The sequence below is a fragment of the Colias croceus genome, chromosome 15 (genome assembly GCF_905220415.1).
Source record: "Colias croceus chromosome 15, ilColCroc2.1".
Taxonomy (NCBI): Eukaryota; Metazoa; Arthropoda; class Insecta; order Lepidoptera; family Pieridae; genus Colias; species Colias croceus.
Genome location: NC_059551.1, coordinates 7,627,257 through 7,654,352, shown reverse-complemented (window position 1 = coordinate 7,654,352; position 27,096 = coordinate 7,627,257). Strand labels below are relative to the sequence as shown.

The 27,096-nt window shown below is 34.3% G+C and overlaps 5 protein-coding genes across 7 annotated transcripts in view; 2 read left to right on the top strand and 3 right to left on the bottom strand.

Annotated features, from left to right (window-relative positions):
- Window positions 1-1,036, top strand: part of LOC123698095 (reversion-inducing cysteine-rich protein with Kazal motifs) — a 45,215-nt gene extending 44,179 nt beyond the window's left edge. For both annotated transcript variants that reach the window (XM_045644690.1, XM_045644689.1), the window contains exon 18: window positions 1-1,036. In XM_045644690.1, coding sequence (XP_045500646.1) covers window positions 1-636 — 636 coding nt within the window. In that variant the 3' untranslated portion in view covers window positions 637-1,036.
- The window catches only part of LOC123698106 (SET domain-containing protein SmydA-8), a 542,384-nt gene that overhangs the window by 121,667 nt on the left and 393,621 nt on the right, over window positions 1-27,096 (bottom strand). The window lies entirely within an intron of this gene.
- Window positions 1,030-13,476, bottom strand: LOC123698093 (brefeldin A-inhibited guanine nucleotide-exchange protein 3). 2 transcript variants are annotated; one of them, XM_045644686.1, is made up of 24 exons: window positions 13,243-13,476; window positions 12,321-12,454; window positions 11,682-11,801; window positions 11,153-11,330; window positions 10,620-10,749; window positions 10,252-10,431; window positions 10,057-10,155; window positions 9,719-9,943; window positions 9,188-9,424; window positions 9,057-9,109; window positions 8,814-8,979; window positions 8,613-8,727; window positions 8,290-8,457; window positions 7,814-7,985; window positions 7,509-7,632; window positions 7,101-7,278; window positions 6,781-6,922; window positions 6,341-6,551; window positions 6,169-6,262; window positions 5,774-5,935; window positions 4,580-4,798; window positions 4,110-4,283; window positions 1,427-4,027; window positions 1,030-1,350 (listed from the first exon to the last, which is right to left on the bottom strand). In XM_045644686.1, exons 1-24 carry the CDS (start codon window positions 13,325-13,327, stop codon window positions 1,138-1,140), a joined length of 6,180 nt encoding a protein of 2,059 aa, XP_045500642.1. In that variant the 5' UTR covers window positions 13,328-13,476; the 3' UTR covers window positions 1,030-1,137. The 2 variants fall into 2 exon arrangements, with proteins under 2 accessions (XP_045500642.1, XP_045500643.1); XM_045644687.1 differs by having other exon boundaries at window positions 5,774-5,926.
- LOC123698130 (NADH dehydrogenase [ubiquinone] 1 beta subcomplex subunit 5, mitochondrial) lies at window positions 14,089-15,831 on the top strand. The gene is made up of 3 exons (XM_045644727.1): window positions 14,089-14,265; window positions 14,372-14,582; window positions 15,520-15,831. Exons 1-3 carry the CDS (start codon window positions 14,111-14,113, stop codon window positions 15,724-15,726), a joined length of 573 nt encoding a protein of 190 aa, XP_045500683.1. The 5' UTR covers window positions 14,089-14,110; the 3' UTR covers window positions 15,727-15,831.
- LOC123698111 (chromatin assembly factor 1 subunit A-A) overlaps window positions 16,370-27,096 on the bottom strand; it is a 57,256-nt gene continuing 46,529 nt past the window's right edge. Inside the window, exons 3-8 of the mRNA XM_045644709.1 lie at window positions 26,881-26,943; window positions 20,911-21,108; window positions 20,116-20,242; window positions 19,475-19,662; window positions 18,508-18,662; window positions 16,370-18,296 (exon numbers count right to left, since the gene is read on the bottom strand). Coding sequence (XP_045500665.1) covers window positions 17,828-18,296; window positions 18,508-18,662; window positions 19,475-19,662; window positions 20,116-20,242; window positions 20,911-21,108; window positions 26,881-26,943 — 1,200 coding nt within the window. The 3' untranslated portion in view covers window positions 16,370-17,827. The remainder of the gene's footprint in view (window positions 18,297-18,507; window positions 18,663-19,474; window positions 19,663-20,115; window positions 20,243-20,910; window positions 21,109-26,880; window positions 26,944-27,096) is intronic.

Here is a 27,096-nt window from a genome sequence, read left to right as displayed (position 1 = left end):
ACTGGAACCGTTTGTGGTGTCGATGGAGTAACATATTCATGTGAATGTGCTGCATGGGCAGAATACGTTAGTGTAGACTATCATGGCCCATGCTTTGCAGTTGGTCCCATTTCTGATGTCATGGAACCAAAATGCCAATTAGATCGAATTCTATGTCCGCCATTGAAAAAACCTAACTGTCTAGGATTCACTGCTCCTGGAGCTTGTTGCCCAAAATGTGGTGGAGCTCTGAGAATTTTGTATTCGAAAAAACAAATAGATAGAGCTCTTTATGGCACGAATATATCTGCATCTGTTATTAATCTTAAAAATGTTTTATCGGCTTTGGAAAGACATGTAAAAGTTGCAGAGTGTGCGCTCAGAGGATACTTGACTATAGAAATGGAGATTTTTGTAACAGTAGAATCAATTTTAAAGAACCCTACTGATTTACAGTTGAAGGTATGCGTGTTGGAGTCTGAGAAAATAGCTGATCTCATAAATAGGGATAGTGCGTTAATTACTAGCGATTTGGGTCTAAGTGCATTATCATACGCTTTAGTTGTTCACACTTATCCTACTCAAGGAGTTGGTGGTCTAGGCATGTCCATTGTTATGTTAATCATTTCTTCTATAAGTGTTTATATATTAAGATAAATTTTTAATATTAGACTATTGTAAATAACATAAGTGTAAATAAAAGATGTAAATAGTGATGTATTTCATAGAAAATTTGTACTCTTAGATCGATAATGAGATTAATGCTTTGGTCTGCTTTATGTGAGTCGAAGACGCAGTGGATGTTTTGACTTGTTTAAGAGTTTAAGTACAGTTTTTTTAACAGTAAAGAAGTGCCATGTTTGTATTTACGTTTTCCAGTAGATCCGTATTATAATATAGACTGAAATGAGCATTTGTAACCAATTTACAAAAGACAAAGTAGTCCTTATACCAAATATGTTATTGTATTGTTATTTTGTTGACACGAATGTTTATATTGTGTATTTTAAGAGATATTTATATTTAAAGGTGATAAAATAAAAGTCAAAACACATAATACAGTTGTTTTATTTGGCGATTATCATTGAGAGATCCAGGAATATATAATTACAGTGATTGATACAATATCACGAATAATTGAATAATAATAATAATTATTTACTTATGACTAAATTCGACCAAATCTCGTTTATCGAAAAATACATTGATTCTATCAAGTAGCTGGGGGTCGTTTACTGTTTTAGCGAGCTGAACGAAGCCTGTCTGCAGAACAGGATAGATAAGATGGAATCTTTCCAATGGGAATGTCAGCACTAGTTCTAGATATGCCATTAAAATATTCAGGAAACAATTTCTCTGTACTTCAATGTCCTGCAAAAATTAATATTATTAATAATAATTTCATTTCTTTATCTATAAATTCAACATATTAATTATGAATCTTTACCTTACTGATACTAATAGTTCTTTGCTGTTCTATTTCGGGTGGAACTGGCTGAGGCGGGAGAATAGCTTCAACATTTTTAATTTTTTCCAAAGCAATATCACTTATAGTGATGCTTACATTTCTGGTTTTAGCTTCAATATCCACTGCGTGGATACAAGTCGGTAATTTTACTTTTTCTGGACTAACATCTGAGTATCTAATGACTTTCTTGTGTTCATTATTATTTGTAGGACTGTCTGTTCGTTCAAATACTTCATTTTCCATATCTTCGTTATCATTTTCGGCATCACTGGATTCATGTTCCTTTTTAATTGTTGGAGAATGAGGTGAATCGTCGTTATGTTTTGTATTAGTTGCTTTAAAATCTGCAAAGGTGAATGGTCTCGATTTTTCTTGATCATCATCGCAAGTGCTGATATTGTTTTCTTTATTTTCATCAATCGTACCAATTTGTTCTTGTTGCTCTTGTATAAAGAATTCTTCATAGTGATTAGACGATGAATCTGTTTCAACAGAACTAATAGATATTCTGTCTTTAATATTTTCTGGATTGTCGAAATCGGACACGTTTATCAGGTGTTTCAAATAGCTACTGCATAAAAGTTCCCACGTTGCTTTTAAATCAAATATTTTCATTACCAATTGATCATACTCAAATGTCATATTTAAGGATGCCGTATAGCTCTTTAAAATTATCGTCAAGTCGTTTGGTTTCAGCTTAAATTTCGTTACTCCATTATAAAAAGTGTCAGTGAGTGCAATTATTTTAATCAGCCAAGCTGATGATGTTTGCTTGTACAAATTCGCTGCATAATCCAAATTGGAAACTTTTTGAACAAGGAACTTTAATCCAGGTCTTGAATCAAACTGCATTGCTCTTGTATATGAGAGCTCTAAGCTTTTGAGAAGCAAATCAGTATTATTCTTACTGAGAATGAATTGATAGTTACTAATATTGGTACCACTTTTAAGGCTCTCTAGTAAAATACCGTTAATGCCGTGGAAAACATCTGAAGAAGCTTGTATGAGCACTGTGGCAATGATTTGAATGAGTATTTGATGAGCCAATAATCCAACAACCAGTCCTCTATTGGGTATTCTTACTGTATACAAATCAGGATTCAGAGAATTTACAGCTTCTGGAAGGTAGATTAAAAATATATAACTTCGGTCATCTATTAACATTTGGGATGAATTTTTTGCAGTCTGTTTTAAGTTACTTTCCCCTCTTAGTTGTTCAGTAAGAAATACTTGTTGTGCCATGGCATGAAGCCTTACGTTGTCATTCACTGAACAATCTCTTCGGGCAGCAACTTTAACAATTGCTAGATCTCCATAAAAACTGTTAGAGTTTTCTTTAAAAGCATACGTCAGCTGTTTCAAGGGACTCAAACTGACATTACAAGCTCTGTGTAAACTTGTACAAACTATTTCCCATTGATTATCTGTTAAGAGGTGTCCTGATGTTAGAATGATATGTCTGATGCAAGATGCGCCCAGTCTTGCTATAGGTTCTTGAGCTTGTGCGATACATTCCACCAAAATTAACATGATTTGTTTCAAAGCAAAAGTGACTTCTGCACTTTCAAATGGTTCATTTGCTTTGTCACTTTTTTCATCTGCTGTCGCTAGTTCAACATTTATTTGTTGTAAATTGTGTAAATAAAATACAATTGTATCGGTTGTCATGCCACAACATTGCTTAAAATTTGGCATTACACTATCCCAATGAGTGTTTACATTCGCAATTTGACGAAGCCAATTTTGAACTGTGGGCAACAATAGATGATTAATACAGTGCAGACCAAAATGCGTTCCAGGTACATCGGCTATGTTTCTGAGCAATTTAAAAAGTGTTTCCATTGCTGCCGGTTGATTCTTTTTCGAACAAACAACTGTTGCTGATATCAGACCTTCTATAAGGACATACCACACTTTGAGTATATTACTGGGTTTGTCCAATTTTAACAAACAATTATTTGTCGTATTTGATGGCGGTAGACTTGTTGATAACTTCCTGTATGAAATAAGTTCTTCAATACAATTTTCGTTGTTAATGTATTTTGTCACGTCTAGTGAAGCATTTGGTATAATCGGATCCACAACTGATAAAGGTAAGTCACCTTTGATTCTATTTCCCGTGTTAAAAATGGGGCATTTTGGCATATTATACATCATTGTTAAAATATCAGCACAGTTTTCCAAATGGAAAAGAGCTTCTCTACACATATCTACTATAACTTTTTCAGTCTTTTCCTCACTAAGCGGTATGAATTTACTATTCTTCGAGAATTTTAAACTTAAGCTTGGTTTTGGTTGGGTTGGCGTTGTTGGTTTTTTAGGCTTTGCTTCAGTGTTTTGTGGTTCTTCATAGTGAAGTCCTTTTATGTGACTTAGAAGACATAATATACAGTCCAACGCTGCATTAGCAAACACTAAGGTGTTATCAGTATTTAGGAAGACCTTAAATATTTCGAGAATAGCCGAGTATTGGTTAGAATTGTTTGCTGCTCTCAAGGTATTAAACAGAGGCCGCCAGCCAGATCGAATTTCCATTCTGTTTGTCTCTACAAATTCGCAAATGCAAGAGATTATTTGTTCCTGGAATAATAATAATGGTTAGTAAAAAAAAAAGTTCTTTTTTATACGTAAAAAAAAAAACGAAAACATAAAAAGACAGAACCTGAATATCATCATCACAAAGCTCCAAACAAAGCAGATTTTCAAAAGGTTTGAGCAAAGCCTCGTTAAAGTGAAAGTGAGGCAATTCAACTTGTTGATTTAGAAGTGTCGTGGCGCAATCATGTAGACATTGGATCGCCAAGCTTGATATTTGGATATCTTTATGACATGCCGCCTGTAAATAAAATAATACAATGAAGACAAATTTTACAAAGTTCCCAATATTAGTGATTGCAAAATCATTTTAATTTAAAACAAAAGGTATTTTAACTACTTAAATACGGTTGAGTAGTTTTCTTAGTAAATTATCATCACATCTGTTCGTATTTATCGTAGTTCGTAGTTAATTAATGCCTTTTTGAGCTCCAAAATCGAAATTAATAATGTCTTTGCTTACAACGACAAATCACTTCACAACACATCCTAAATCCTGCACAATTTTAACTTTTCCTAAAATCCCACTATCATCACCTGCATAAAATGCGGCCCGACGACCGTCCAGATCGCCATCCTGTGCGCGAGTGGCCGTGCCGCGCGCAGACACCGCAGCGCCACGTCCCCCGCGCGGCACAGCGCCCGCGCCGCCTCCCCCGCGCTCCCCGCGCCCGCACCTGTCCCCGCGCCCCGCCCACCGCGCCGCCACCAGCCCATATTGTTGTTCACTATGTCTTGTTCCCACGACGAGAAAAGCTGCAAATGAGACTTGGCTTTTGAGTAGATGAGATGATAAATTCTTAATACAACTCTTGATAATGTTGTTCTTACTGACGAAGGAGTGCTGAAAAATCAGCTTTTAAATTAAAAATACAGTTTTTAATAATTTAGTTCTACAGTGTCGTAAAGAGAAGGTAAAAGTGCAGAAATAGTAAGAATATTTGACGTGGCAGTTTGTTCTGCGCAGCTTAAAATATTTATTAAATTCATAATTTTCTTAAAATATTCTGGTAACTATAATAGTGTCAATAAATTAATTAGTATAAGGAGATCCCTAACTCTTCCAAAATTCACTCTGAATTAAAATGACTAAAATGAATTAAAATGACTAAAACATTACAGAAACATTTCTTAAATGAATAAAATATGAGAAATTGCTACAATATAACAAAGAATACGGCCTCATATGGAATACTGCTCCCATCTCTGTGCCGGGGCACCACAATATCAGCTCCTGCCACTTGATAGTGTGCAACGAAGAGCCGTCAGAATTATTGGCAAACAAGCACTTACCGATCGGCTTGATCCTCTGGGTTTACGACGAGACATTGCATCGTTATGCGTTTTCTATCGTCTGTATAATGGGGAGTGCTCTGAGGAGTTGTTTGAGCTGATACCTGCCGCGGAATTCCACTACCGTACCGCACGGCATAAGACCAAGTTTCACGCTCACCATTTGGACCTCTGGCGCTCTAGTACAGTGCGATTTACCCGCCACTTCATTCCGCGCACAACCAAATTGTGGAACAGCCTGCCTTCGGCGATATTCCCGAACGCCTATGACATCGAGGCATTTAAAAAGAGAATATACCTCCACCTCAAAAAGTCGGCAACACATCTTCGGACACGTCTGTAGATGCCTATGGGCTGTGGAATTGCTTACCATCAGGCGATCCACATGCTCGTTTGCCTTCTTTCATATTAAAAAAAAAAAAATCACAAAATATTCACCAATCGATGATTATGCGACACGAGTCTCTGCAAGGCAGCGCGTAGCGTGGGCAGCGTGGTGGTGGCCGCCAAGCGCGTATACAACGCATCAGCAGCTGCTGTCAACGCACAGCACACGCGGGCTGCGTTCGAACCCGATATTATGTTCCCACCCTGTGTAATCAGTATTGGAAATACAACAATTAAATACCAGGAAAAATAAAGGTCAAAAGTCTTGTAAAGAGGTAGGTACTATTTCGATAATGAATCAAGGGAATGCTCGCACAGTTTCTTATCTTATTACAGAATTTAATTCGTTCATTTGGAGTTTTTCTTAGAGGTCGTTGTTATTGGAAAACAAATACCAGTTTTAGTAAAAGTGCATTATTAATTACTTTAATTAAATAGCTTAATACCTCTTGTCGGCATGTTTCCACGATCTTCGCGACAGACATTTCATTACTTGTATTGTTATCGAAAACAGGTTGCAAAAAGTTGAATACGTCCACGCTGAAATCATGTTAGCATATTAAAGAACAGTTTTATATAATTTTATTACACATTCTAATGTACTTTTTATTTTCCTACCATGTCTCATCATCCCTTCCATCTAAACCCAATTTAGCATCAGCTTGTAGTATAGAAACCGTTTTATTTCGTCCAGTCTGCATAGTGACTATAGGGGTGGCGTTATTTCCTTGTTGTCCAAATAACGAATGTTCGAAACTTGATACATATTGACATGCTGCAAATATATGATCCCAACATTCTGGTGCTTTGGAGCCAAGCTCTAAGCCACCTGAAATAATATGTGCATTATCGAAAATGGTTTTGTAAAATTTATTTGATGGCTTGCTTTAAAATTTGTTTAATATTATGCTTTGGATTTATTTAACAAAAATGTATTTCGTCAACCACGATCCCAAATTAATTGCAGAGACAGGGTAAAATGAAATGATTAGAAGAAGAAGTTTGGGATAATTCGTAATTTTTTAGGAAAGATTCTTATGTATCCTAATATTCTATACCTGATATTAAAATATCCAGCGACAAGGCATGTGTAGACAATATTTTCCCATTAGCCGGTTGTGATATAGCTGAGCTGGCTAACAACGCTAGAATGCTATTGCAACGATTCTGTAGGCTTAGCGTGGTGCTGATCCTTGCGGCCTAAAGTATTCATTAATGTTATAACTAATACTAGCCAAGACGAGGGAGAAGTGAGAATTTTAAAATTAATAAGATTAACAAATATATCTGTGAAATAAGTTAGAATAGGAAGTGTCTGTAATTTAATTATGGCATGTGAGTATTTAAAAAATAAGTGTTCTTCTAGTTAAAATGTAACCTTATGAAGCCCTTCTAAGCACTGAATAGTTAGTCCTTCCCAAGCAATCCGCTGTCTCTTTCCAAACGTGTTTATCTTCGTCGATATGATTCCATGTAATTTGTGCTTTTTGTTTCTGTATCCAGTTAATGGAACGCTCAGTACTGTCACCATTGAATCCCAGATGCATGTAAGTATTCTAAAAATATTTATTGATTAGGAATAGATATGTATTTAGTAGTGTTATTAGTGTTATGGTTAATATAGCGATTAATCACGTCGACTAATAACAAGCTGTTCTTCGTAATAATTAGAGATTAACAAAAATCCATATCGGAAGAAACGTTATTTTTTTTTTAAATAATTATCAAAAATTATTTTCAAATGGACAAGGAAGAAGAAGAAGAACGCTGATAATAATAAATTTACCTCCTGGCCCATCGTAAGCTAGCTTGGTGCTGCGGAGTATCATCAGAATTGTTTTGTACCATTGATACTTCTTTCAATCTCTGCCAGTCAGACATTACTGGATTGGAATCCAAACCACCCAAATCTTAAACAAAACAAAAAAATTCAATTATAAATCTATAATATGACATAATAACCACTTCAAATTAATATAAAACCATGAAGAAAGGATAGTTTAATTATATTTCTTAAAAAAAAAAAAAATTAACATCGAAAATAATCTTATGGACAAAATATTCGAACAATAAAAAAATAAAGGCATATACCAGATAATAGATGAATAAGCGGATGATCAGTAGATAGAACATCTTTCAATAGATCCGTAGCTACAACTTGTTGGTACAGCTCCCTTAGCCAAGTGGCTGAGAGGTATACGAGCACTCCACTCCCTTGCACGTCGTCTACAAATTCGTCTTCTGTTAAAGGCAGTGGAATCTTCTGGAAATGTATAAAATCATTATTGAATATTGTCAAAACGTAGTTTAGCTAATGTGGTCTTAAAAGAAAATTATTACAAATGATAATATATTTTTCCTAAAAACTAGAAAATGATAACAGGAATAGAATAAATAAATGGGAGAAAGAAATAATAAGTTTTGAATCTTCATGGACTTTTGTAATTTTAATGTTGTAAGAATTAATTTTCAGAAATATGACCGAAAATTGAGCATTTTCTTTAATTTCTAGGTGTTCCTTTTATTTAATGTACCCTCATAATATATATCAATACTCAGTTACTCACGCTAATATCCGCATAATATTTGCTCCTCCTTTGCTTCAAAGTGAGAAGTAAAGCAGCGTAAGTAGCGAGATACACTCCATCCGCATTCATAATACAAGCCGTAGCTGGTGGCTGAGCTGCGTTATGTTGGCAACACTTTGAAGCAAATTCTTGCATCGCCTCGTCCACCTAATTTTTAAATATAAAAAAAATAGTTCATTTCATTTTGTAGTTTCATCGTTTTTGGGGTTTTTTGCGTTTACAATTATCGGCTGTTTTATTATGTGTCGTGTTCTGAGTTATTTTTCAATTTCGTATAAATCATTTATATTGCTAGCACTCACCTCAATACAAGTTCGTAGATGTAAAAGTTTTGGGAGGAGAGAATTATGTAAAGTTTTCACGAATTGCCTTGCGTTGTGTCTTTCTAAATCCACATTACATTCTGTTATAGTGCATCTTAAACAAATATAAGAACAATTACTAATATTTTCATACTATTTTAAAAATCTCTGATTTATTTTTTGTTTTTATTTAATGCATACCTTCCAAGATTTAACGTTTTCGGTATAGTCTTAGTTTTGTCATTGATATTCTCTTGTTTTGTTTGAGTCGTGGGGTTATTCGCTCTACTCGGTAAAAATACATTATCTGCATCAGAATCAGCTTCGGCATCACTTCCAGAACTTATATTTTCTGGACCCGATGTATCTGTAATAACATATTCATTGGAATAAAACGTATAATTCTTAATATTTTCAATAGCATTACTACTTTTTTCTATGTACCTGAAGAATCATTGTCCTTTTCTTCATTACTTTGTAGAACTGCTACGACATCTCTGAAATATTGATATGCTTTTTTTTATTTGTTTAAAGTTTGAAGAGAGTAGATAATCATGTAAAATTTAATAACATACCTATACGGGCTTGGTAGTCTAGCCAACGTTTGATAGGTCAATGGTCCAGTGTAATCAGCATCGTGTAACTTGGGCCAATGATGCAAAATAAGCGTAGATACTTCTGCGTTTATATAATCATCAGATCCGGAACAGAGTTTCTCTAATGCATCCAGTAGTGATACTACACATTCTACTGCAGCTGCTACTACTTCAGGATTTCCACTGCGTCCGCAATCTTCTATACCGTCCATAATTCTACGAAATTAAATTAAATAGTTTTTGAAATAATTTTAGGCATGGATTCATCACATATATATTCCATAACCGCGTTCGTCTGTTTGTCTTTTCACGATATACTCAAATCTAATGCACCAATTTTCAGTATTTTTCACCAATGGACACAATTCTTGATATTTTAGTACCTATCATTTGTTTAGTTTTAGACAACTCGAAGGTAAGAAAGCTTATCAAACATAAGATCAATAATTTCAAAATTTTCGCATTGAATATTTTAAACACTAGTAAAAGAATTGAATTTTTTGTACTTACAGTCTTACAATCGCCATGTCATCACTATGTCTCTCTGGGTCACTTTTTTTCAGCAGTACTAACTGTACCAATCTCTTTGGCTGCTGTAATAACTCTCTTACACTACGTAACGGTTCTACTCGATGTTGTATCGGAGGGTAGAGTAACATTCTATGGTATAGCGCTTCTAGTACTGGACGTAGGTTTGATGTCGATCCCACAAGACGAACTAGCTGGTTGGCAATGCTGAAATGTGTCAGGTGTTTTAGTTTGAATGGGCATTCTTATAATCATAAATATACACTATTTTGACAATCAAGTACCTTCTTATAAGAAAGCATAAAGAATGAAGAACGCACCTGTAAATAGTTTTTGCCTGCTTGCTGTTGAAGCTTGGAGCACATACTAACGCGCCTGATCCCCGTCCCGAGTCATCGACCAAGTGGCCATCATGTTCTCTATAAATAAAATTGATACAGGTACTTTAATGTATCTACACTAATTATAATCACACGTAATACGGAATACACCATATATTTTCATGTAATACATACCTAGATTTAAAGTTTTTATCGACGCGTGGTGTTCCCAAGAAAGAGATTAGTGATGGAACAAACTTTTGCCAGAGGAATGTTGTGAAGTGAGAGTTGCCGCTCACTCGCTCAGATAAACTTGACATCAATGTCAGCAAGCAGTCTAGAAAGAATAGCGCTAATGGATTCTGCTTCGGTACTCTGAAAAAGTAAAATGTTCAGATAAACTTAATGCCTCCAACAATGAAAAAAGCAATTATTATTATCAGAAATTTATGGATCTAAAACTCTTCTTTAATCCCAAATTAATTATCATAATGATTAGGTACATTACTTATGCTCACTCTAGGTCATTAAATGTTAAAAATTATAGTTAAAAATATACGTACAGTTGTGTTTCCGATAGTCTGCCGCATAAGTACTGTATGACTGGTATCACTTCGCTGTAGCATCCCACCGCCACGATGTGGTTCCTGCCCAGTGGAGAGCCTTCGGAGAGCAGCTCTTGGCATTCTTCATCTGGTAATAAAAATTGTAATAAGATAGTTGCAAGGTAGCATTGTCTATATTTATTGCCATGTCTGACAAGCTGGTCACGGGTCCACCTGTTATGAATTTTGTAAAATCAATCCGAATCAAACAAAATTTTAAATACTTTCAGCGGTTCTTAAATATAATAAGTGGTGTTACTGATCCTCTCTTTCTTATTGGAAGTTTTTTCTTCTATCTGAGTATAAGAATTGCACAAAAATGCCTCGCTCCCGCTGCAGCGCCCGCCGGCAGACAGCGCTGTTTTTGTGCAGCATTTTGCTGAGGCTGTGTCCATTTGCCAAAATAAAATAATTTTAAGATAAATTTTGTATTTAATATATTTTTGGTAGTAATTTTTTTTTCTCTTTCTTCAACTGCACACAGAACGTACCGAGCTGCGCACAGTACGCGCGCAGCACCTGCGCGGCGGCGGCTCGTGCGGCGGCGGCCACGTGCGGCGCGCCCCCCGCCGCCTCGCCGCAGCGCCCGCACGCCCACACGCACAGCCGCCCGTTCAGCGTGCGCCGCGGTGACAGCGCGAGTGATAGGTACATGCGGAAGATTTGTACCTGAAAAATAAAATAAAAAAAGACATGTGGCACTCGGGGACTGCCGCGGTAAAGCTATTGCATAGCATGCCTTCAAGCCACACCACCGTGCCCGTCGGAGTGGGGAGCGTGAGGTTTTTTCGTTACGGAATTTCTCGATTTGGTCCCCGCGATACAAGCTATGCAATAGCTTAATATACATATTTTTTTCAACACACGTGAAATAGATAGAAAAGGTCCAGTTGCAATTAAATTATAGTTTTCAAAGCATGAAAACAATGTAGGTACATATACATCTAAGAAAAGAGGAGAGACTTAAAAATGATACCGAATAAAAGTTAGCAATAGAATCTAATTGTGCAGTAGGCTCACCTGCGTATCTGGTAACTGATACATGACTGATGAAGTGGCGCAAAGCAGCTGTGACGGCATCCATAGCGAATCATCCTCTGGCTCTATACCACGATGGAATCTATCGTCGCGAAGTATTTTCTGGAAGTTGCAAATAATTTAATTTTATATTAAACTAGCTTTGCACCCGCGGCTTCGCCCGCGCAGTCAAAGAAAAACCCGCATAGTTCCCGTTCCCGTGGGATTTCCGGGATTGCGTCATTTTCCCGGGATAAAAAGTAGCCTATGTCCTTTCTCGGGTATCAAAATATATGTATACCAAATTTCATGAAAATTGGTTCAGTACTTTAGGCGTGATTGAGTAACAGACAGACAGACAGACAGAGTTACTTTCGCATTTATAATATTAGTATGGATATCTTAAGTTTTATTTCCGATTAAAACACATTGATGATTCTTGATTGTTAATTATTATTATAGGAGTAAGTATACAATTCGCTCGTTCAATGTTAACTGAATCTTATTAAAACTCGAAAAATACACACCACTAAATTGGCGGGTAGAAAAAAAAAATGTGACCATTCGAATTTTATTCTCGATTCAGTCTATTTTGTGACTCTATAGTCAAGAATTATTTATTTACTATGGATAAACACATACATGAAACCCCTGGAGCGCGAATGCGACGAGGCGGGGGCGTTTGCTCTCGAGCGCGACCTGCAATGGCAGCAAGCACGCGCGCCGGAGCTCGTACGACGCCCGCCGGCCGCTGACATCTTGTGCACATAGTAGCTCTGTGGATGATATTGTCATTTGTAACATTATAATAGTATATTTCAATGGTTTTAGAAATGTTTTAGAACAACATTTTTGTCTAGGATCTATTTGATATTTTCGTGATCGAATTTTTAAATTTAAAAGGATGTTCTAATAAAATTACGTCTGTTTTTAAATTTCCGTGGTGTATATTTAATAGTGAATTTTTATATCAATGTAGATTTAATGGCTCTTTATTAATTATATGTAGGTATATGAGCACATTATAGTTCTAATATTCGTGAGGGAGCGCAAAAAGAATTCTGCACTACTTATTTCAAAAAGATCGCGCCAAGTGATATTTTGGCGGTGATGCTTCATGCGTATTTTCTTATTGATGAGACATAATATTGTAACATAATTATTGTGTTGATAGTTTAACTGATACTGAAACTAGTACCTAACTATAGTAGTGTAAGAAATTTTTAAAGTGCTAATTTAGTAGCTAGTTCATTACTATATTCTCATTATACCAAAATAACATGAAATGATACAAAACAAAATATGACTGCACTAATTTATAATTTTATACTTTAGTTTTTTTAATGCTTTGGGATTCAGAAATTGATATGAAGTCGAATATTATGACTGTAGGTACTTATCAAAATATTATGTAATTAATAAATGCCATTTTTTAAATTAACAACAAAAACATTATTACTTTATACAAAAGCGCGCAAATAAAAATGTTAAATAATGAACTAATCGGAAGCTCTCTACTATCACTTTAGTATCTTAATCATTCTTATCTCTATCGATTTGTTACCTAGTGCTTCCTGACATGATTTTTTAAGAGAGATTAACTTTGGACCAGTAGCTTCTTTGAATATATCTTGTAACAATTCTTCCATTTCAAACTCCCAAGGCAAACATTTTGATCGTTTGCCTCGTCTTGTTCACAATAACACTTTTATTTGCAGATAAAACAACGTTCTAAACTGAGTTTAGTGATAAATGATTACTGCGTATTGTAGAGTTCTATCGAGTGGGTGGTTTCTAGCGGCTTCGCTTATCGGTTGACGCGTAACTTTGAGCATGCTCAGAACAAAAATCAATACTCGTACCCGTAGACTTTTTGTGTTTATTTTAAATTGATATCAACAGGTGTCTATCTCTGTATATATAATATATTGAAGTAGTCTTATTCGCTTTCAAACGATACTTAATAAAAGTCCAGTAATAACGTTATTTAATACGCTAGGAAGGATATTGATCAATTTCCTAACTTAAAACATTTTTATAATAAAATTGATAGAGTTTAAAGACCAATCATTAAAAGGTATAAATAAAACAAAAGTATTTGTATACAGTTGTATACTATAATGTTTTATTGTTGATTGATATTTTTAGGGTGTTTTTAAGGCAATTTGAATTGACGCGGGTGATAAGAGGAAAAATAATAAATTGATGTACTTCTTTTTTTGCGATGTATACATATTAAAATAATGCGTCATATTTACCATGATGTAGAATTTAATTCATTAATTTATTGAAAAAATTTCTCTAACGGAGTAATGCAAAGTTTAATTTGTTATTATAATCCTATATTTTTAATCTGTACCAAGCTACCGTATTGCCGTCGTATTGCCTATTGTCACTGTCAAACGTCAGTGTCATTTTTTATTATCACAAAAATGGTGTCCTGGAGCGCGTTGGGCCGATCTTTCGGTATTAATTTAATAAAAAATAATGCAAAAGCACCAGTTATAGTTCAAAATGTAAACTTTTCTATTGGTAAAAGCCTAAGTGGTGGCCATGGCCCCAAAACCATGGCGATGCAGCCATCGAGGTAAGATCAACACTGTATGAAATGATTATCTAACCAATACCATTGACGAAAAACAATCTATCAAATGGTTAAATGCGAATTTTGAATTGATTTTTTAAAATTATAGGTGGCAATGGCACAAGTTCAAGGACATGTTGCATTATTACTTTATGATTGGACTCATACCTGTCGGTGCAATAATCTTTTACACCAATGTCTTCATCGGTCCAGCACAGTTGACACCAATACCAAGTGACTATAATCCGAAGCACTGGGAATACCACCGCCACCCAATTACGAGATTCATCGCTCGGTACATCCACAATAGCCCCCAACAGGTATGTAAAAAAACTTAATATTTTATGTCATTAACCCATTGAGCCCCGAGAGGCCCGATCGGTCCACGACACAATAGAAAATCTATTGTGTGATTCCGGGGGCTGAGTTATTAAAATATATCCTTACTCGCTTGGAGATTGTCTGACCTGTATGATTCTGACTTATTTTTGTTCTATATTAGAACACAAGATATAAATGTATAAAATATAATCTATCCAAAAACATTGTCATGTTTTATAACACATCAGTGTGGAAATGAGCATGCTTGTTAATATGCCTTTTATACTTTTAAATAATATAATATATTTAAATAAGTTTTGTTTATTGGAAAAGATGGGTGTTTTGTAACTCAAATTTTGTATTTAAATATCACTAGCGGTCCGCCCTGGCTTCGCCCATGGTACATATTTACGTTTCCTCTACATAAGAACCATCCTCGTACTTATAGGAATATAATAAAAAAAGAATTATCGAAATCGGTCCACCCGTTCACGCGTGATGACGTGACCAAGGAAAATGGGTTTCACTTTTATCTATACTAATATTATAAAGCTGAAGAGTTGTTGGTTTGTTTGAATGCGCTAATCTCGAGAACTACTGGTCCTACTCACTTATCGAGGAAGGTTATAGGCAATATTATATCATCACCGTACAACCATCAGGAGTGGAGCCAAGGGGGTGAAACCGCACGGAGCAGCTAGTATATAATATATATAGATATCATAATTATGGTCCCATAATTTTGCCTATGATTGTCTTTGCCGTAAATAAAGCACCAATATAGTGTATGTAAGTCTCTAATAAAATATCTATATTAATGATACATATCATCAATACCTTGATTCATCATTATCAGCCTATATCCTGCAGAGACCGAGCCTCCTATCAGGGTATTTTGATTAATTCTTGATAATAACCATATTATTATCATTTCAGGAGTATGAAAAGTTCATGCACTACATCGACGAAGAGGCTCAGAAAATGAAGCTGCGTAAACTAGAAAAAGATGTTATTAAGAAAATGGCGGAGAGGCAAGATTACCAAGCTTATTACTACAGGCCAATGGTCAACAAATACTTGCGAATTAATAAACAAACTGGTGACGAACTGGCCGAACGTCTTGGACAGAACTACAAGGATTAGATATACATTGTATTTCATCTTTTTGAGGGATGTTAGTGTATTTAGTAATCAAGTGTATTGTTACATATTTCTCTGTAGATAAATAAATATCGTTTTCTTGCTTCATTTGTCTTTTAATAGAAAGCACTCAGCTTAATGACTTATCATATAAGCGTTCTATAAGTTTTTATGAATGTTATATCTTCCATATATTGGTAAATTGTCATCTTATTGGAAAAGAACGCCATTGAGTTGCAAACTAAGGACATTCATTGTACTATGGAAGCATGATTACCAGTTATGGAAGTATTGAACTTAAACTTTTAAATATTTTTTTATATTAATACAGACACACTCGTGAAATATTGCAGTCTCCATAGGTAACAGGATATTTATTTACTATTAGGGAGGAAATTATTGAACAGCATTGAACCTACACTTGGTACTTTAACAGACAAACTATTTTGTCAGTATGAAATATTACTGATTGCTAGATATATATTTGGTCTTTATGAATATATTTTGTTATTATAGGCGAAGGCAGGTATAATTTTTTCTGCAGGAATACTAATTACTACTTTGAATAACATCGGGATTATCAAATAAATTGTACTTATAAGTCAAGGTGTTGGAAATAATACAAAAAAATGGTAACATTGTTTATTTATTTTACATGAGTTTTCTAACGAATGACCATAGAGTTTGTCATTTATGGAAATCTTACAAAATAAAATGTCAACGCTTATCTAGGTATATTAATAATTACGCTTAACATGATCTGATATGATCTATACCACTGTTACATTGCTATCCATTGGTTGAATAAAAAAAATGTATGTAAAGCGTGAAGACTAGAAATGTATAAAATAAGGCATTTCTTGTAAATATTATATTCATGAAGAAACAAAAATAAATATATATTGAACCAAAATACAGACTTTGTCCGTCTATTAAATTGTTTTCTAATGAATTTAACCGTTTATCTGGTCCATAAAGAATTTGACTATTATATGATTCAGTATTTATTATTTTAATATCAGCCAATATACTTAGCTGTTGTTTATTATAAGCTATAGGTTTATTTAAAATTAATCTAATACTTGACTGCAGCTAGCTAGACTTCTAAACCTCTGGTAGGTATTTAAAGTTTTAACAGTTAAGGATATTTTTGTAATTAATTAATTGAACAAAAAAGAAGTACGAAAGTAAATAGTTAGGATGTTTTTAGTAAAAAATAGATATAGGTACCTAGTAAATAATATGCAATAACATCGCGAATATGAATAAGACTACCTATACAGGGTATTTAGAGTGAGTCTCTGTTGCCAACATTTTCATTTTGATGTAAGTACATATGTTAATGATAAACCTTTACTGAATACTGACCCAAAAAGGTTTTATTTTCGATATTAATATACGTATAATATTATGTAATGTGCGTAGTTCTTTGATTAAATCAAAGTAGGCGTAGATACTGCGTTTTTTAACGAACATCCTTAACTATCAAAATGTGGCAGTGGACTAAAAACAATATCGACATAATAATTAATAGTATAGCCTGGTTTACAATTTTGTTTCTGGGTTAGGTATTTAATAATTTAAATGTATTTGAACAATATAAATTAATATTGAGTAGGATATTATAATGATAAAAATAATGTGGGTATTTTTGAATATGAAATTTAGGTATATGTTGATTTTAAGTTTATAGAAATCATAAACCAGGCCTTGAATTTTTGGAATGATAAAAGCCCTTAATCGTTAATAAATACACGTAAATTACAAAACGATATGACGTTATCAACGAATTCTTTCAGTCTTCGCAGTTTTCCGACTATTTTAAAATTGCTCTTTATGAAATTAACTTTTAGATCTACTTACATTAAAAAAGACGATTATTGCATTCTTTAAACAAAATACTTTCACTGTTATATTGTCACGTTTAAAGACTGAATGAGGTAACTAAAGATACATAACTAAACCTTCACATATCGTAAGATCATTAAACGTTTGAAATCTATTCCACTATTAATAATTGTATTTCATCCCTGAGTAACGTTTTTTAATTCTAATATTTAAAGACGGCTACGAGTTTCTACGTTGTAAAAATTTTAACAATATATTATTTACTTTTTTCTTTTTCAGCCTGTGCTGCGAGTTTAGCTTCTTTTTTAGCTTTCTTCTTTTCTTCTTTCGCCAGAAGCTTGGCTTGTCTTTCCTCTTCTTTAGCTAATAATTTTGCTTGTCTCTCTTCCTCCTTCGCTTGAAGTTTCGCCTCTTTCTTAGCTTCTTTCTCCGCTTTTAATCTTAGTTTTTCTTCTTTCTTTTTTTCAGCAAGTTCGTTCTTCTTGTTGTCATGCGTTTCATCTTTCTTAACTTTATCGTTTTTGGCATTTTCATCCGGTTCCTTCTTTTTCTTATCCTCTTTTTTGGGCTTTGCTTTGGGGTTATCTTTTTTCCTTTCAGTCTCTTTGCTTTGATCTCTTGATTTGGGCGGGTCTTCTTTATTTGACGGTTTTAAGGGTCGGAAGAAGTGCTGTTTTTCTTGTTGAGGAGATGTTTCTAGTTGTGTAACTATTTTCTGAGCACACCTAAAAATTAGTTAAAATATTCATATTAATGGCATGCTAGTGAAACTTTATTTAAAATAATATAAACAGAGTTATTATTCTTTTATATACAGTTTATAAACACATTTCTCTTGAAGAAAATGTCTTAAATTAATTAACTAATTAATAAAATTTAAAATACACATGAATAAAGAAATAAAACGAGTAGAAAAATACAAATATGTATGTGTACCTTATTCTAGTAGAGGCAGATGCGGAGTTAGCGCTCTCCCTGCGCCCTTCGCGGAATTCCCTTTGAAACTCCCTTATCGGAGGAAGCCTTCCAGACGTTTCCGCTGCTGCTGGGCCTCCAGTGTAACTGTGGACTTGATAGTCTTGTAGTCTAGCCTGAAAAAATAATCAAACATAGTTATGTTAGTCAACAAAATTTTTCTAATATAGGGAATAAAAAGTGAATTTAAAATTTTGTGTCACAACGTTTCAATGTGAACATAATAAAAAATTCTGCTGTAACTAGTTCAACATCCAGGTAGTTAGGTATATAATTTCATTAATTAAAAGGTTCAATTATACAAAATATAAATTATCATCTGCATTTAGCTCGAAGTCTAGAGTCATTATAAACATTTACAGCGTTTTTCGATGAAAATATGCAATAGCACCAAAAAAAGGTGCAAAAAGTTTCAATTCGTTCTGAATTTTATTTAAGTGCTAAGAGTGCATTGAAAAAGTGCTTAACAATGTTATGATTACATTTCGGCTTTTTTCCAAATATTTACCCAACTATGTCGTTTTACGGCTTTATCTTTTTATGGAGATGAAAATACCTTATAATCATTTTATTTTACAAGGAGATAAAGAACGTTTGAATTTCAGTTTTTAATTCCAGGACCTACTTTGCCATTGTCACATATTTTATTAGGAAATTCTTTGATCAATAAAAAAATAAACACCTTGTAGGTATTTACAATAGCCGAAATTCACTTGTAGGCTGTGCATTGCTATTATAATTTCTACGAATTACATTTATGTAGTAACCAACATTCCGTTAGTACATATATCTCGATGCGTTATAGTGATGTCATGTCATTGGTCCTGACCACGAGTGTCTGCTTCTATACAATAGCCAATATCGTTTATGCAGATAGCGTCTAGTGTTACTTGTACTGAAAAATGTTATACATTTTTACTAAACCAACCTTCATGCTATGATGCTGCGACCGTCGTAACGAATTCGAGGCGGGTTGGCGCGCTTTGGGCGGCGCGGAGGTGGCCGGCACCCGCGGCACCGCGCCGAGGCACGCGCCGCCGCACTTCGAGCCGCCGCACAGCTTGGTGGAGCACGAGCCGCTCACGTTGCCGCTGTTCGATGATACGGAAGACACGCCTGGAATTTATGTAGTCGAATTAGTGAGTCTCTGGAATTATAATAGGAAGAGGATTGAGCGAGGAAAGGAAAACCTCAGAGAATTGCTCTTGGCCAGTGTGTCTTAGCAGTTCAAATAATTATGGTCTAAATATGATGATTAATCAATTCAGATGATAGCAGAGAGTATGATGTTTTCTTAACAGTAACTAAATAAAGTCACAAACTGCTAAACAAATGCTCTTTTTAAGTTGTTGGTAGTTAAATGGGCTATGTTTAAATGCAAACTCTGTTAGATCATTTGAAAAACGTTGACTGTGTCTTGGTTGTCATAAGGTCAAATTTTTTTCTTCAGCTCTTTAACTATTTGGTAAGTACTTATTTCCGAAAAAAAAAATTAAATTTTTGCAAATCTAGATGATTTGTTCACGTTGCTGCCATTTCAATGTTTTTTATAGAAAATTAAATAGTTACCAGAAAGGGAAGATTCGCCGCTCGTGACTGAGTAAAGCGAAGCGGAGGCGGGAACGGATCGTGCTCCCACCGAGTACGAGGATATGGAACCAGGCACACCCCATGCTTTGCTGCTGCCACTTGATATCTAGAAAACAATTAAATGCATCAAAACAAACAACCAATCAAAATAGGAATCGAATTCCTCATCTTTTACCTACTTGAGTCTTGAAGACAAAATTTAAACTTTTCAAAATAGCCATTTCGTTGTAAAATAGAACTTGCAAAGTAAACATTTCCCTATGGGATAATGCTCTTAAGGAAAATGGAAAACTTAAGGCATCTTTTTAAAATTTCAATTAGGTTTATGGAAGTTTCGGTAATAAGACCTCATGACCTGATTTTACGTTGTTGCGTTGTTTAAAATATTTTTATACATTTTTACCTCAAATGCACCTGACTCCAGGTTGTAATGTTTAAATTTATATTCGAAGGATTCCCTTGTATGTGTAATATCGTTTTAATAAAGTAGTTTTGACAAAATTTTGACCAGTGCTGGGGAAATTAAAGACGATTAATGGATCAACGAAAAATAGTATCAATTAGTTTTCTGTTTCTAGAACACATTATTAAGTTAATATTGATATTGGATTCTCTTGTCTGTTTTGATGGCATCATACTATTCTAATCATACTTTTGAATGTTTCAAATTTCAATTAAATATGTCTCTGTTATCACGCGTTGAATCGAATTAGGGTAATAAGTTATTATGTACCAAGCCGTGAGCCTTAAAAAAGGGTCATATATATTACAAACCTGCCAACTCTTGCTAGTCACCAGGCGCGGTGCCTGCCGCAGTCGCAGTATCTTGGCCCGGCAGATGACGCAGCGCAAGGGCAGTAAGCGTTGGCTGACTGCCATCTGGATGGTCTTGACGAAGCACCTTCGACACACCACCCGGTGGCCGCAGGGGGAGGTCTGCATCGTCGCTTTTGCGTTCACACATATTACACACTGGAAAGGAGAATTTCAGTAATTAAATACCTATAAGACCAAACTATAAAATGTACATGTAAAATTAAAAGATAAAGAAAGATATAGAGATAGAGTAGAAAGATGTAGAGATAAAGTCAACATGGGACCTAAATATTATTTTTCATGAATTACCTTGTACAACGTTCGCGACACGCGCGTTTGGACAACGTTCGCGAGTAGACGTGTCTATTGTATTTCGTAAAATTAATTTCAAAGTTAATTATTAAAACACAAATAATAGGATAGCATACGAGCAAGAAGTTCAACGGTGATTGTGAAGTTGTTAAGGTGAAAACCTCTCGCTACTTATGTGCTCCTAGTACGTCGGAACTGTGTTTACGTGCATATTCTTGATTTGCTTGATGAATGAGATCGCCTGCTGGTTCTCTCTCTTGCTGCCGAAGATAATTAATGAAAAGGTATGAATGAACGATCCATAATAATTAATTTTTATAATCACATGTTTGGCGGCATTCAACCTCCTACGGACTTATGATATCCTGGTAGCTGAACCGACGACGCCTTACAGATTTTATTAGCAAATGTGAGAGAAATCATAAGTGTGTTTGTTTATTTTGTTTAAGATAACACACACATTGAAATTACATTTGTAAGAATAAAAAGTAAGAAATATTACATTAGTTAACCTCCTGATTGTTCATGTTATCTTGGTAGTGGGACCTAACTATATGGCCGGTAGGGGAACAAACTAGTGTGCTGAATGAAACAAACATACTGGGTCAGTTTTCACTCTTTATAACGCCTATTGACTTATGCTACCCTAGTACTACAGATTGATACATTCTAAACAAAATGCCACTAAAACGTAGCCCACCAACCAAAAAAGCATTAACTTCATCTCCTAGCTTGGACAAATCTGCCTCGGATTCTTGCATCAATGAGTTGGCTGATAACAGCTCACAGTCAAGTTTTATTACTCAAAGATTGAAACGTGGAAGGGAGGATGACTTAAGCACCGAATTAAATAAACTAAAAGATGAATTTATGGCCATGTTTTCATCATTTATGGCTTCACAACAGTCGGAGCTTCAATCCATTAATGCGACTATTAAAGAGATACAGCAATCAAATAATAACATTGATAGTTCCATAGCTATTCTTACTAGTCAGAACGAGGAGTATAAACGAAAAATACAAGAAATGGAGATTCAAGCCAAAAAGGATAAAGAATACATTACTTTGCTTGAAGAAAAAGTCGAAGATATACAGAGGGATAATCTGAAACGAAATATTGAATTTAAAAATGTACCCTCGTTACCTAATGAAACAAAGGAAGATTTAATTAATATGACTTTACAACTCTCTAAAAACATCAACTGTAACATCGAAAAATCTGATATTAAGGACATTTACAGAGTTCGATCTAATAATCGAAATAACGATTCTAATAAAAATTCGCGTATAATTATCGAACTAACTTCCACCATGTTGAAACGGGATGTTATGAGGATGACAAAATCGTTCAATATTAGAAATAAATGCAAACTTCAAGCAAAGCACTTGGGCTTTACGTCAAACGAAGATACTCCTATTTTTGTTACCGAACATTTAACCCCCAAAGGTGCCCGACTTTTCTTTTTAGCAAGGGATCTCACTAAATCTAAGAAATTCAAATTTTGTTGGACATCGTTTGGTCGTATCTTTGTGAGGAAGGACGAAACTTCTCCAGTTATTGTTATAAAAAATGAGTCTCAAGTCCACCACCTCATGCAGCAAGTGTCCCAAGCATGACTAGTGGACAAGATTCTCTTCTATTTACTACTTTTGTTTCTATCTATTGTTTTTTGTATTAAATATTATAATATATTAAGCGAACAAGTCTGCGATGTGCTAGTTGTATTCTATATAACTATTGTAACTTTTTCCACTAGCTCATCAGTAAATTCTATTTTGTATACTTTAATGTTAGCATATTACACACAACTCACTACTCATACTCTAAATCTAAACCTCATACCACTCACACACAAACACATTTACACATTAAATACAGATATACACCTCTATTACATTCTAGAACGCCTCTATCTATGTATTGTTTTCTTAATTGCTTTTAATTTGCTGTCACTCAAATCAATGATTGCTCATGGTAAATTACGTTGCCATACTTACGTTGATCTAAATATATACCCACTCATAGTATTACTTAATGTTAAACTGTATTATCTATTGATAACCTCGCCACTGAACATTCTATTTCATTTGATTTTCAAAAACCTAAGTCGTTATGTAAATTCTAAAAAAAGAAATTTATTATGCAATATTGATACCTCTACTTTGCACAATTACTTTTATAATGGATAAAGTTGATTCATTAAATACAATTACAGAATTGGATCAGACTGAATTTTTTACGCAAGTAAGTTGTGATATTCAGGATTTAGAAAAAAACATATGCATTAAAAAGAATGACCTGACTATAATATGTCAAAACATAAGAAGTATTTATCGTAATATAAATGATTTCCTAGTAACAATGTCGCTTCTGAATTTTGACTGCGATGTATTAGTGCTGACGGAATGTAGACTGGACAAAGATAAACCTATACCTCAAATACCTAATTATGTTGCTTTGGAATCAACCAAATATTTTAACCAAAATGATGGTGTTGTAATTTACGCTAAATCTCATCTTAAACCAGAATTAAAAGAAGTTAAACTTCAACATGCCTCTTGCATACAATTAATGATTACTGATTTTACCTTATTGGGAATTTATCGCTCTCCATCGATTCAAAATGCGTCGGCTTTCATTGAGTCCCTAAATGATTACTTAGAAAATATAAATTCATCTAACATAATTATCACCGGAGACATAAATATTAATCTTATCCAGAGTGCTAACGAACAAACATATGACCGGAATAATAAAAATTACTATTTAAATATGCTAGCTACTCATGGCCTAGTTGCTGGCCATAAGCTTCCCACGAGGGAAACCAGCTGCTTAGACCACATCATATTGAAGGTAAACAAAGAAGTGTTTCTTGCTAATATTGCCGTATTAAATACTACCGTAACTGATCATTTATCTGTATTTATGAGTGTCTCAAAAATTATTAAAAATTCAAAAATAAAGAAAAAAATTGTTGAATATATCGACTACGACGACGCTTATAATAGACTTCTTAATAAAAATTTAAAATCATTGCTTTTTTGTGATGATCCTAATATAGTAACAGAACGTCTACTAAAGTACCTTTCAGAATCATTAGAAGAAAGTAAAATTTCTAAACATCTTCCGAGGAACCAACGCACTGTAAAGCCTTGGATAACAAAGGGCATTCTTAGATGTATCCGTAACAGAAACAAAATGCAGCTTAAACTTCGATCTGATCCACACAATGAAATTTTGAAACTTACCTTTAGACGATATAGAAATCACTGTAACAATTTAATAAAAAAATTAAAACGTAAATATGATAGACAATTACTTGCAAAATCTGCTAAGAACTCGAAGAAATTATGGAAATCTATTAAAGAAATAACTCACTTTAAGACAAATAAATCGCATTGTAAAGACCTACTTAACTTAGAGCAAACGTCTATCGATTCTCTTAACTCTGTAAATTACTTTTTTGCGAATATTGGTAATACTCTGGCAGATGAACTTTTGAATAATCCTCCATCCGTCTCTCCCGATAATAACAGTTTTTGCTTGCCTGCTCAGCAAAGCACATCTTTTGTACTTTTAGAAACAGACCCTGGCGAAGTTATAAGTGTAGTTATGTCTCTTAAATCTGACAGTGCCCCTGGCTGGGACAACATACCAACAAAATTTTTGAAATTATGTATAACTGCTATTGCCCCTCATATTAGCCATCTTGCAAACTTGTGTTTCAGGCAGGGCGTTTTTCCACTATTGTTAAAAAAATCAATTGTTACCCCCGTGCACAAGGGTGGGGATAGGGACGATATCAATAATTATCGGCCAATCTCAGTTTTACCTGCTATATCTAAAGTTATTGAGAGACTTTTAAATAATAGATTGTTAAACTACTTTGAAAAAAACTGTATAATCTCGAATTCACAGTACGGATTTAGACATGGGTTATCCACTGAGGATGCAGTTTTGGCTCTCACATCTTCTATCATAGACCAACTTGACCTAGGAAACAAGTGTTTAACTGTCTTTCTGGACCTAAAAAAGGCCTTCGATACCGTCTCTTTTCCCACTCTTGTTCAGAAATTAGAGCGTGTAGGAATTCGGGGAACACCTCTCAAATTGTTAACGGATTATTTATTAAACCGCACCCAAAGAGTTAAAATTGATAATCAAGTGAGTCGGGATATGGACATTACTTTTGGTGTACCCCAGGGTAGTGTCCTTGGCCCGACTCTGTTTCTAATTTATATTAACGATCTTACTAACCTTGCTATTGATGGTGGTAAAATCATTTCGTACGCAGATGACACCGCTATAGTGTTTTCTGGGCGCTCATGGAATATAGTGTACTCTATTGCTCAACTGGGTCTCTCAAAGATTTATAATTGGCTTAAATTGAATTTACTTACATTAAACGTTAAAAAAACGAATTATATTTGTTTCTCAATTAACAATAGAACTCAACCTAATAATAACTTTACTTTAAAACTGCATGAATGTAATAATACAAATGATTTGAATTGTAATTGTAATTTAATTGAAAAAGTCTCTTTTACTAAATATTTAGGTATAATTTTAGATTATCGCCTCTCTTGGTATTGCCATCTAGACTATATTAATGAAAGAACCCGAAAATTTATATGGATTTTTAAAATGTTAAGACATATTACCACTCCTGAACTCATTAACCAAATTTATAAATCTCTTGTACAATCTGTAATTAGCTATTGCATCCCTATCTGGGGTGGAGCAAATAAAACTAAACTCTTGGACGTGGAACGTGCCCATCGTTGTCTACTTAAAGTGATGCACTTTAAACCGCGAAGGTTTTCAACTTCGGAGCTATATAAAGTCTGCGATGTTCTAACAGTTAGACAGTTGTACATTTTTTCGGTTACTACTAAAATTCGTAAAATATCTCCTTTAGACAAATTAACTGAAAATAAAAGGAGAAAGAAAGACGTTTTTAACACCATATGTACTAAAACAGTTTTTGCTAAACACCAATTTAAAGCTAGGTCCATCTACCTCTATAATCGTCTTAATAATATTTTAGATATACATAGACTTAATCATCGTGATTTTAAAAAAACGGTTATTCAATATTTGAAAACACTTTCCTATGAGGATACTGAGGCGCTTCTACACTACATTTTATAATTTTTAATAGCTCAAACATACCCAAACATAGACACACACACACACACACGCACACACACACACACACACACACACACACACACACACACACACACACACTCACAGACATACATCTGCACACGTTTTATATTTGTAATATTAGTTAAGGAAGAGCGGGTCCTCCTGACACAGGTTTTTGTAAACTTACTAGGAGGACTCATCCATTTTCTGTATATGTAAACTGTGTGTATGAAAATAAATATATTTTTCATTTTCATTTTCAATTTCACCTTGTATAAATGGAGCACAGATAAATTAGGCACAACATTACGAAATAAAATATTTTCGTTTGATTTATTCATTATAATTCACTCTTCCTCTTAGTCTTAATTCATCAACTTATCATTCAATAAATCTTACGATGGTAAAACTATTATAATATGTACTTGAGTTTTTAATGGAATAAAATTATTCAAATAACTTACTTCTTCTTCGGGGGAAGTGGCTAGCTCAGGCTCGTTTTCTTCAAGCTTGTTGAGCAACTTATCCTGTAACAATTAAAATTTACCTTTAAAATCTAATAGAGACTTTTTTGTTAGCTGTTTAGCAATTAGACGCTTTACAATAATAATATTGAGAGTGACGCAAAAAAAAGTCAACCACTTTCTTGCTTATAAAATCGTTCAATAAAACAAAAATCA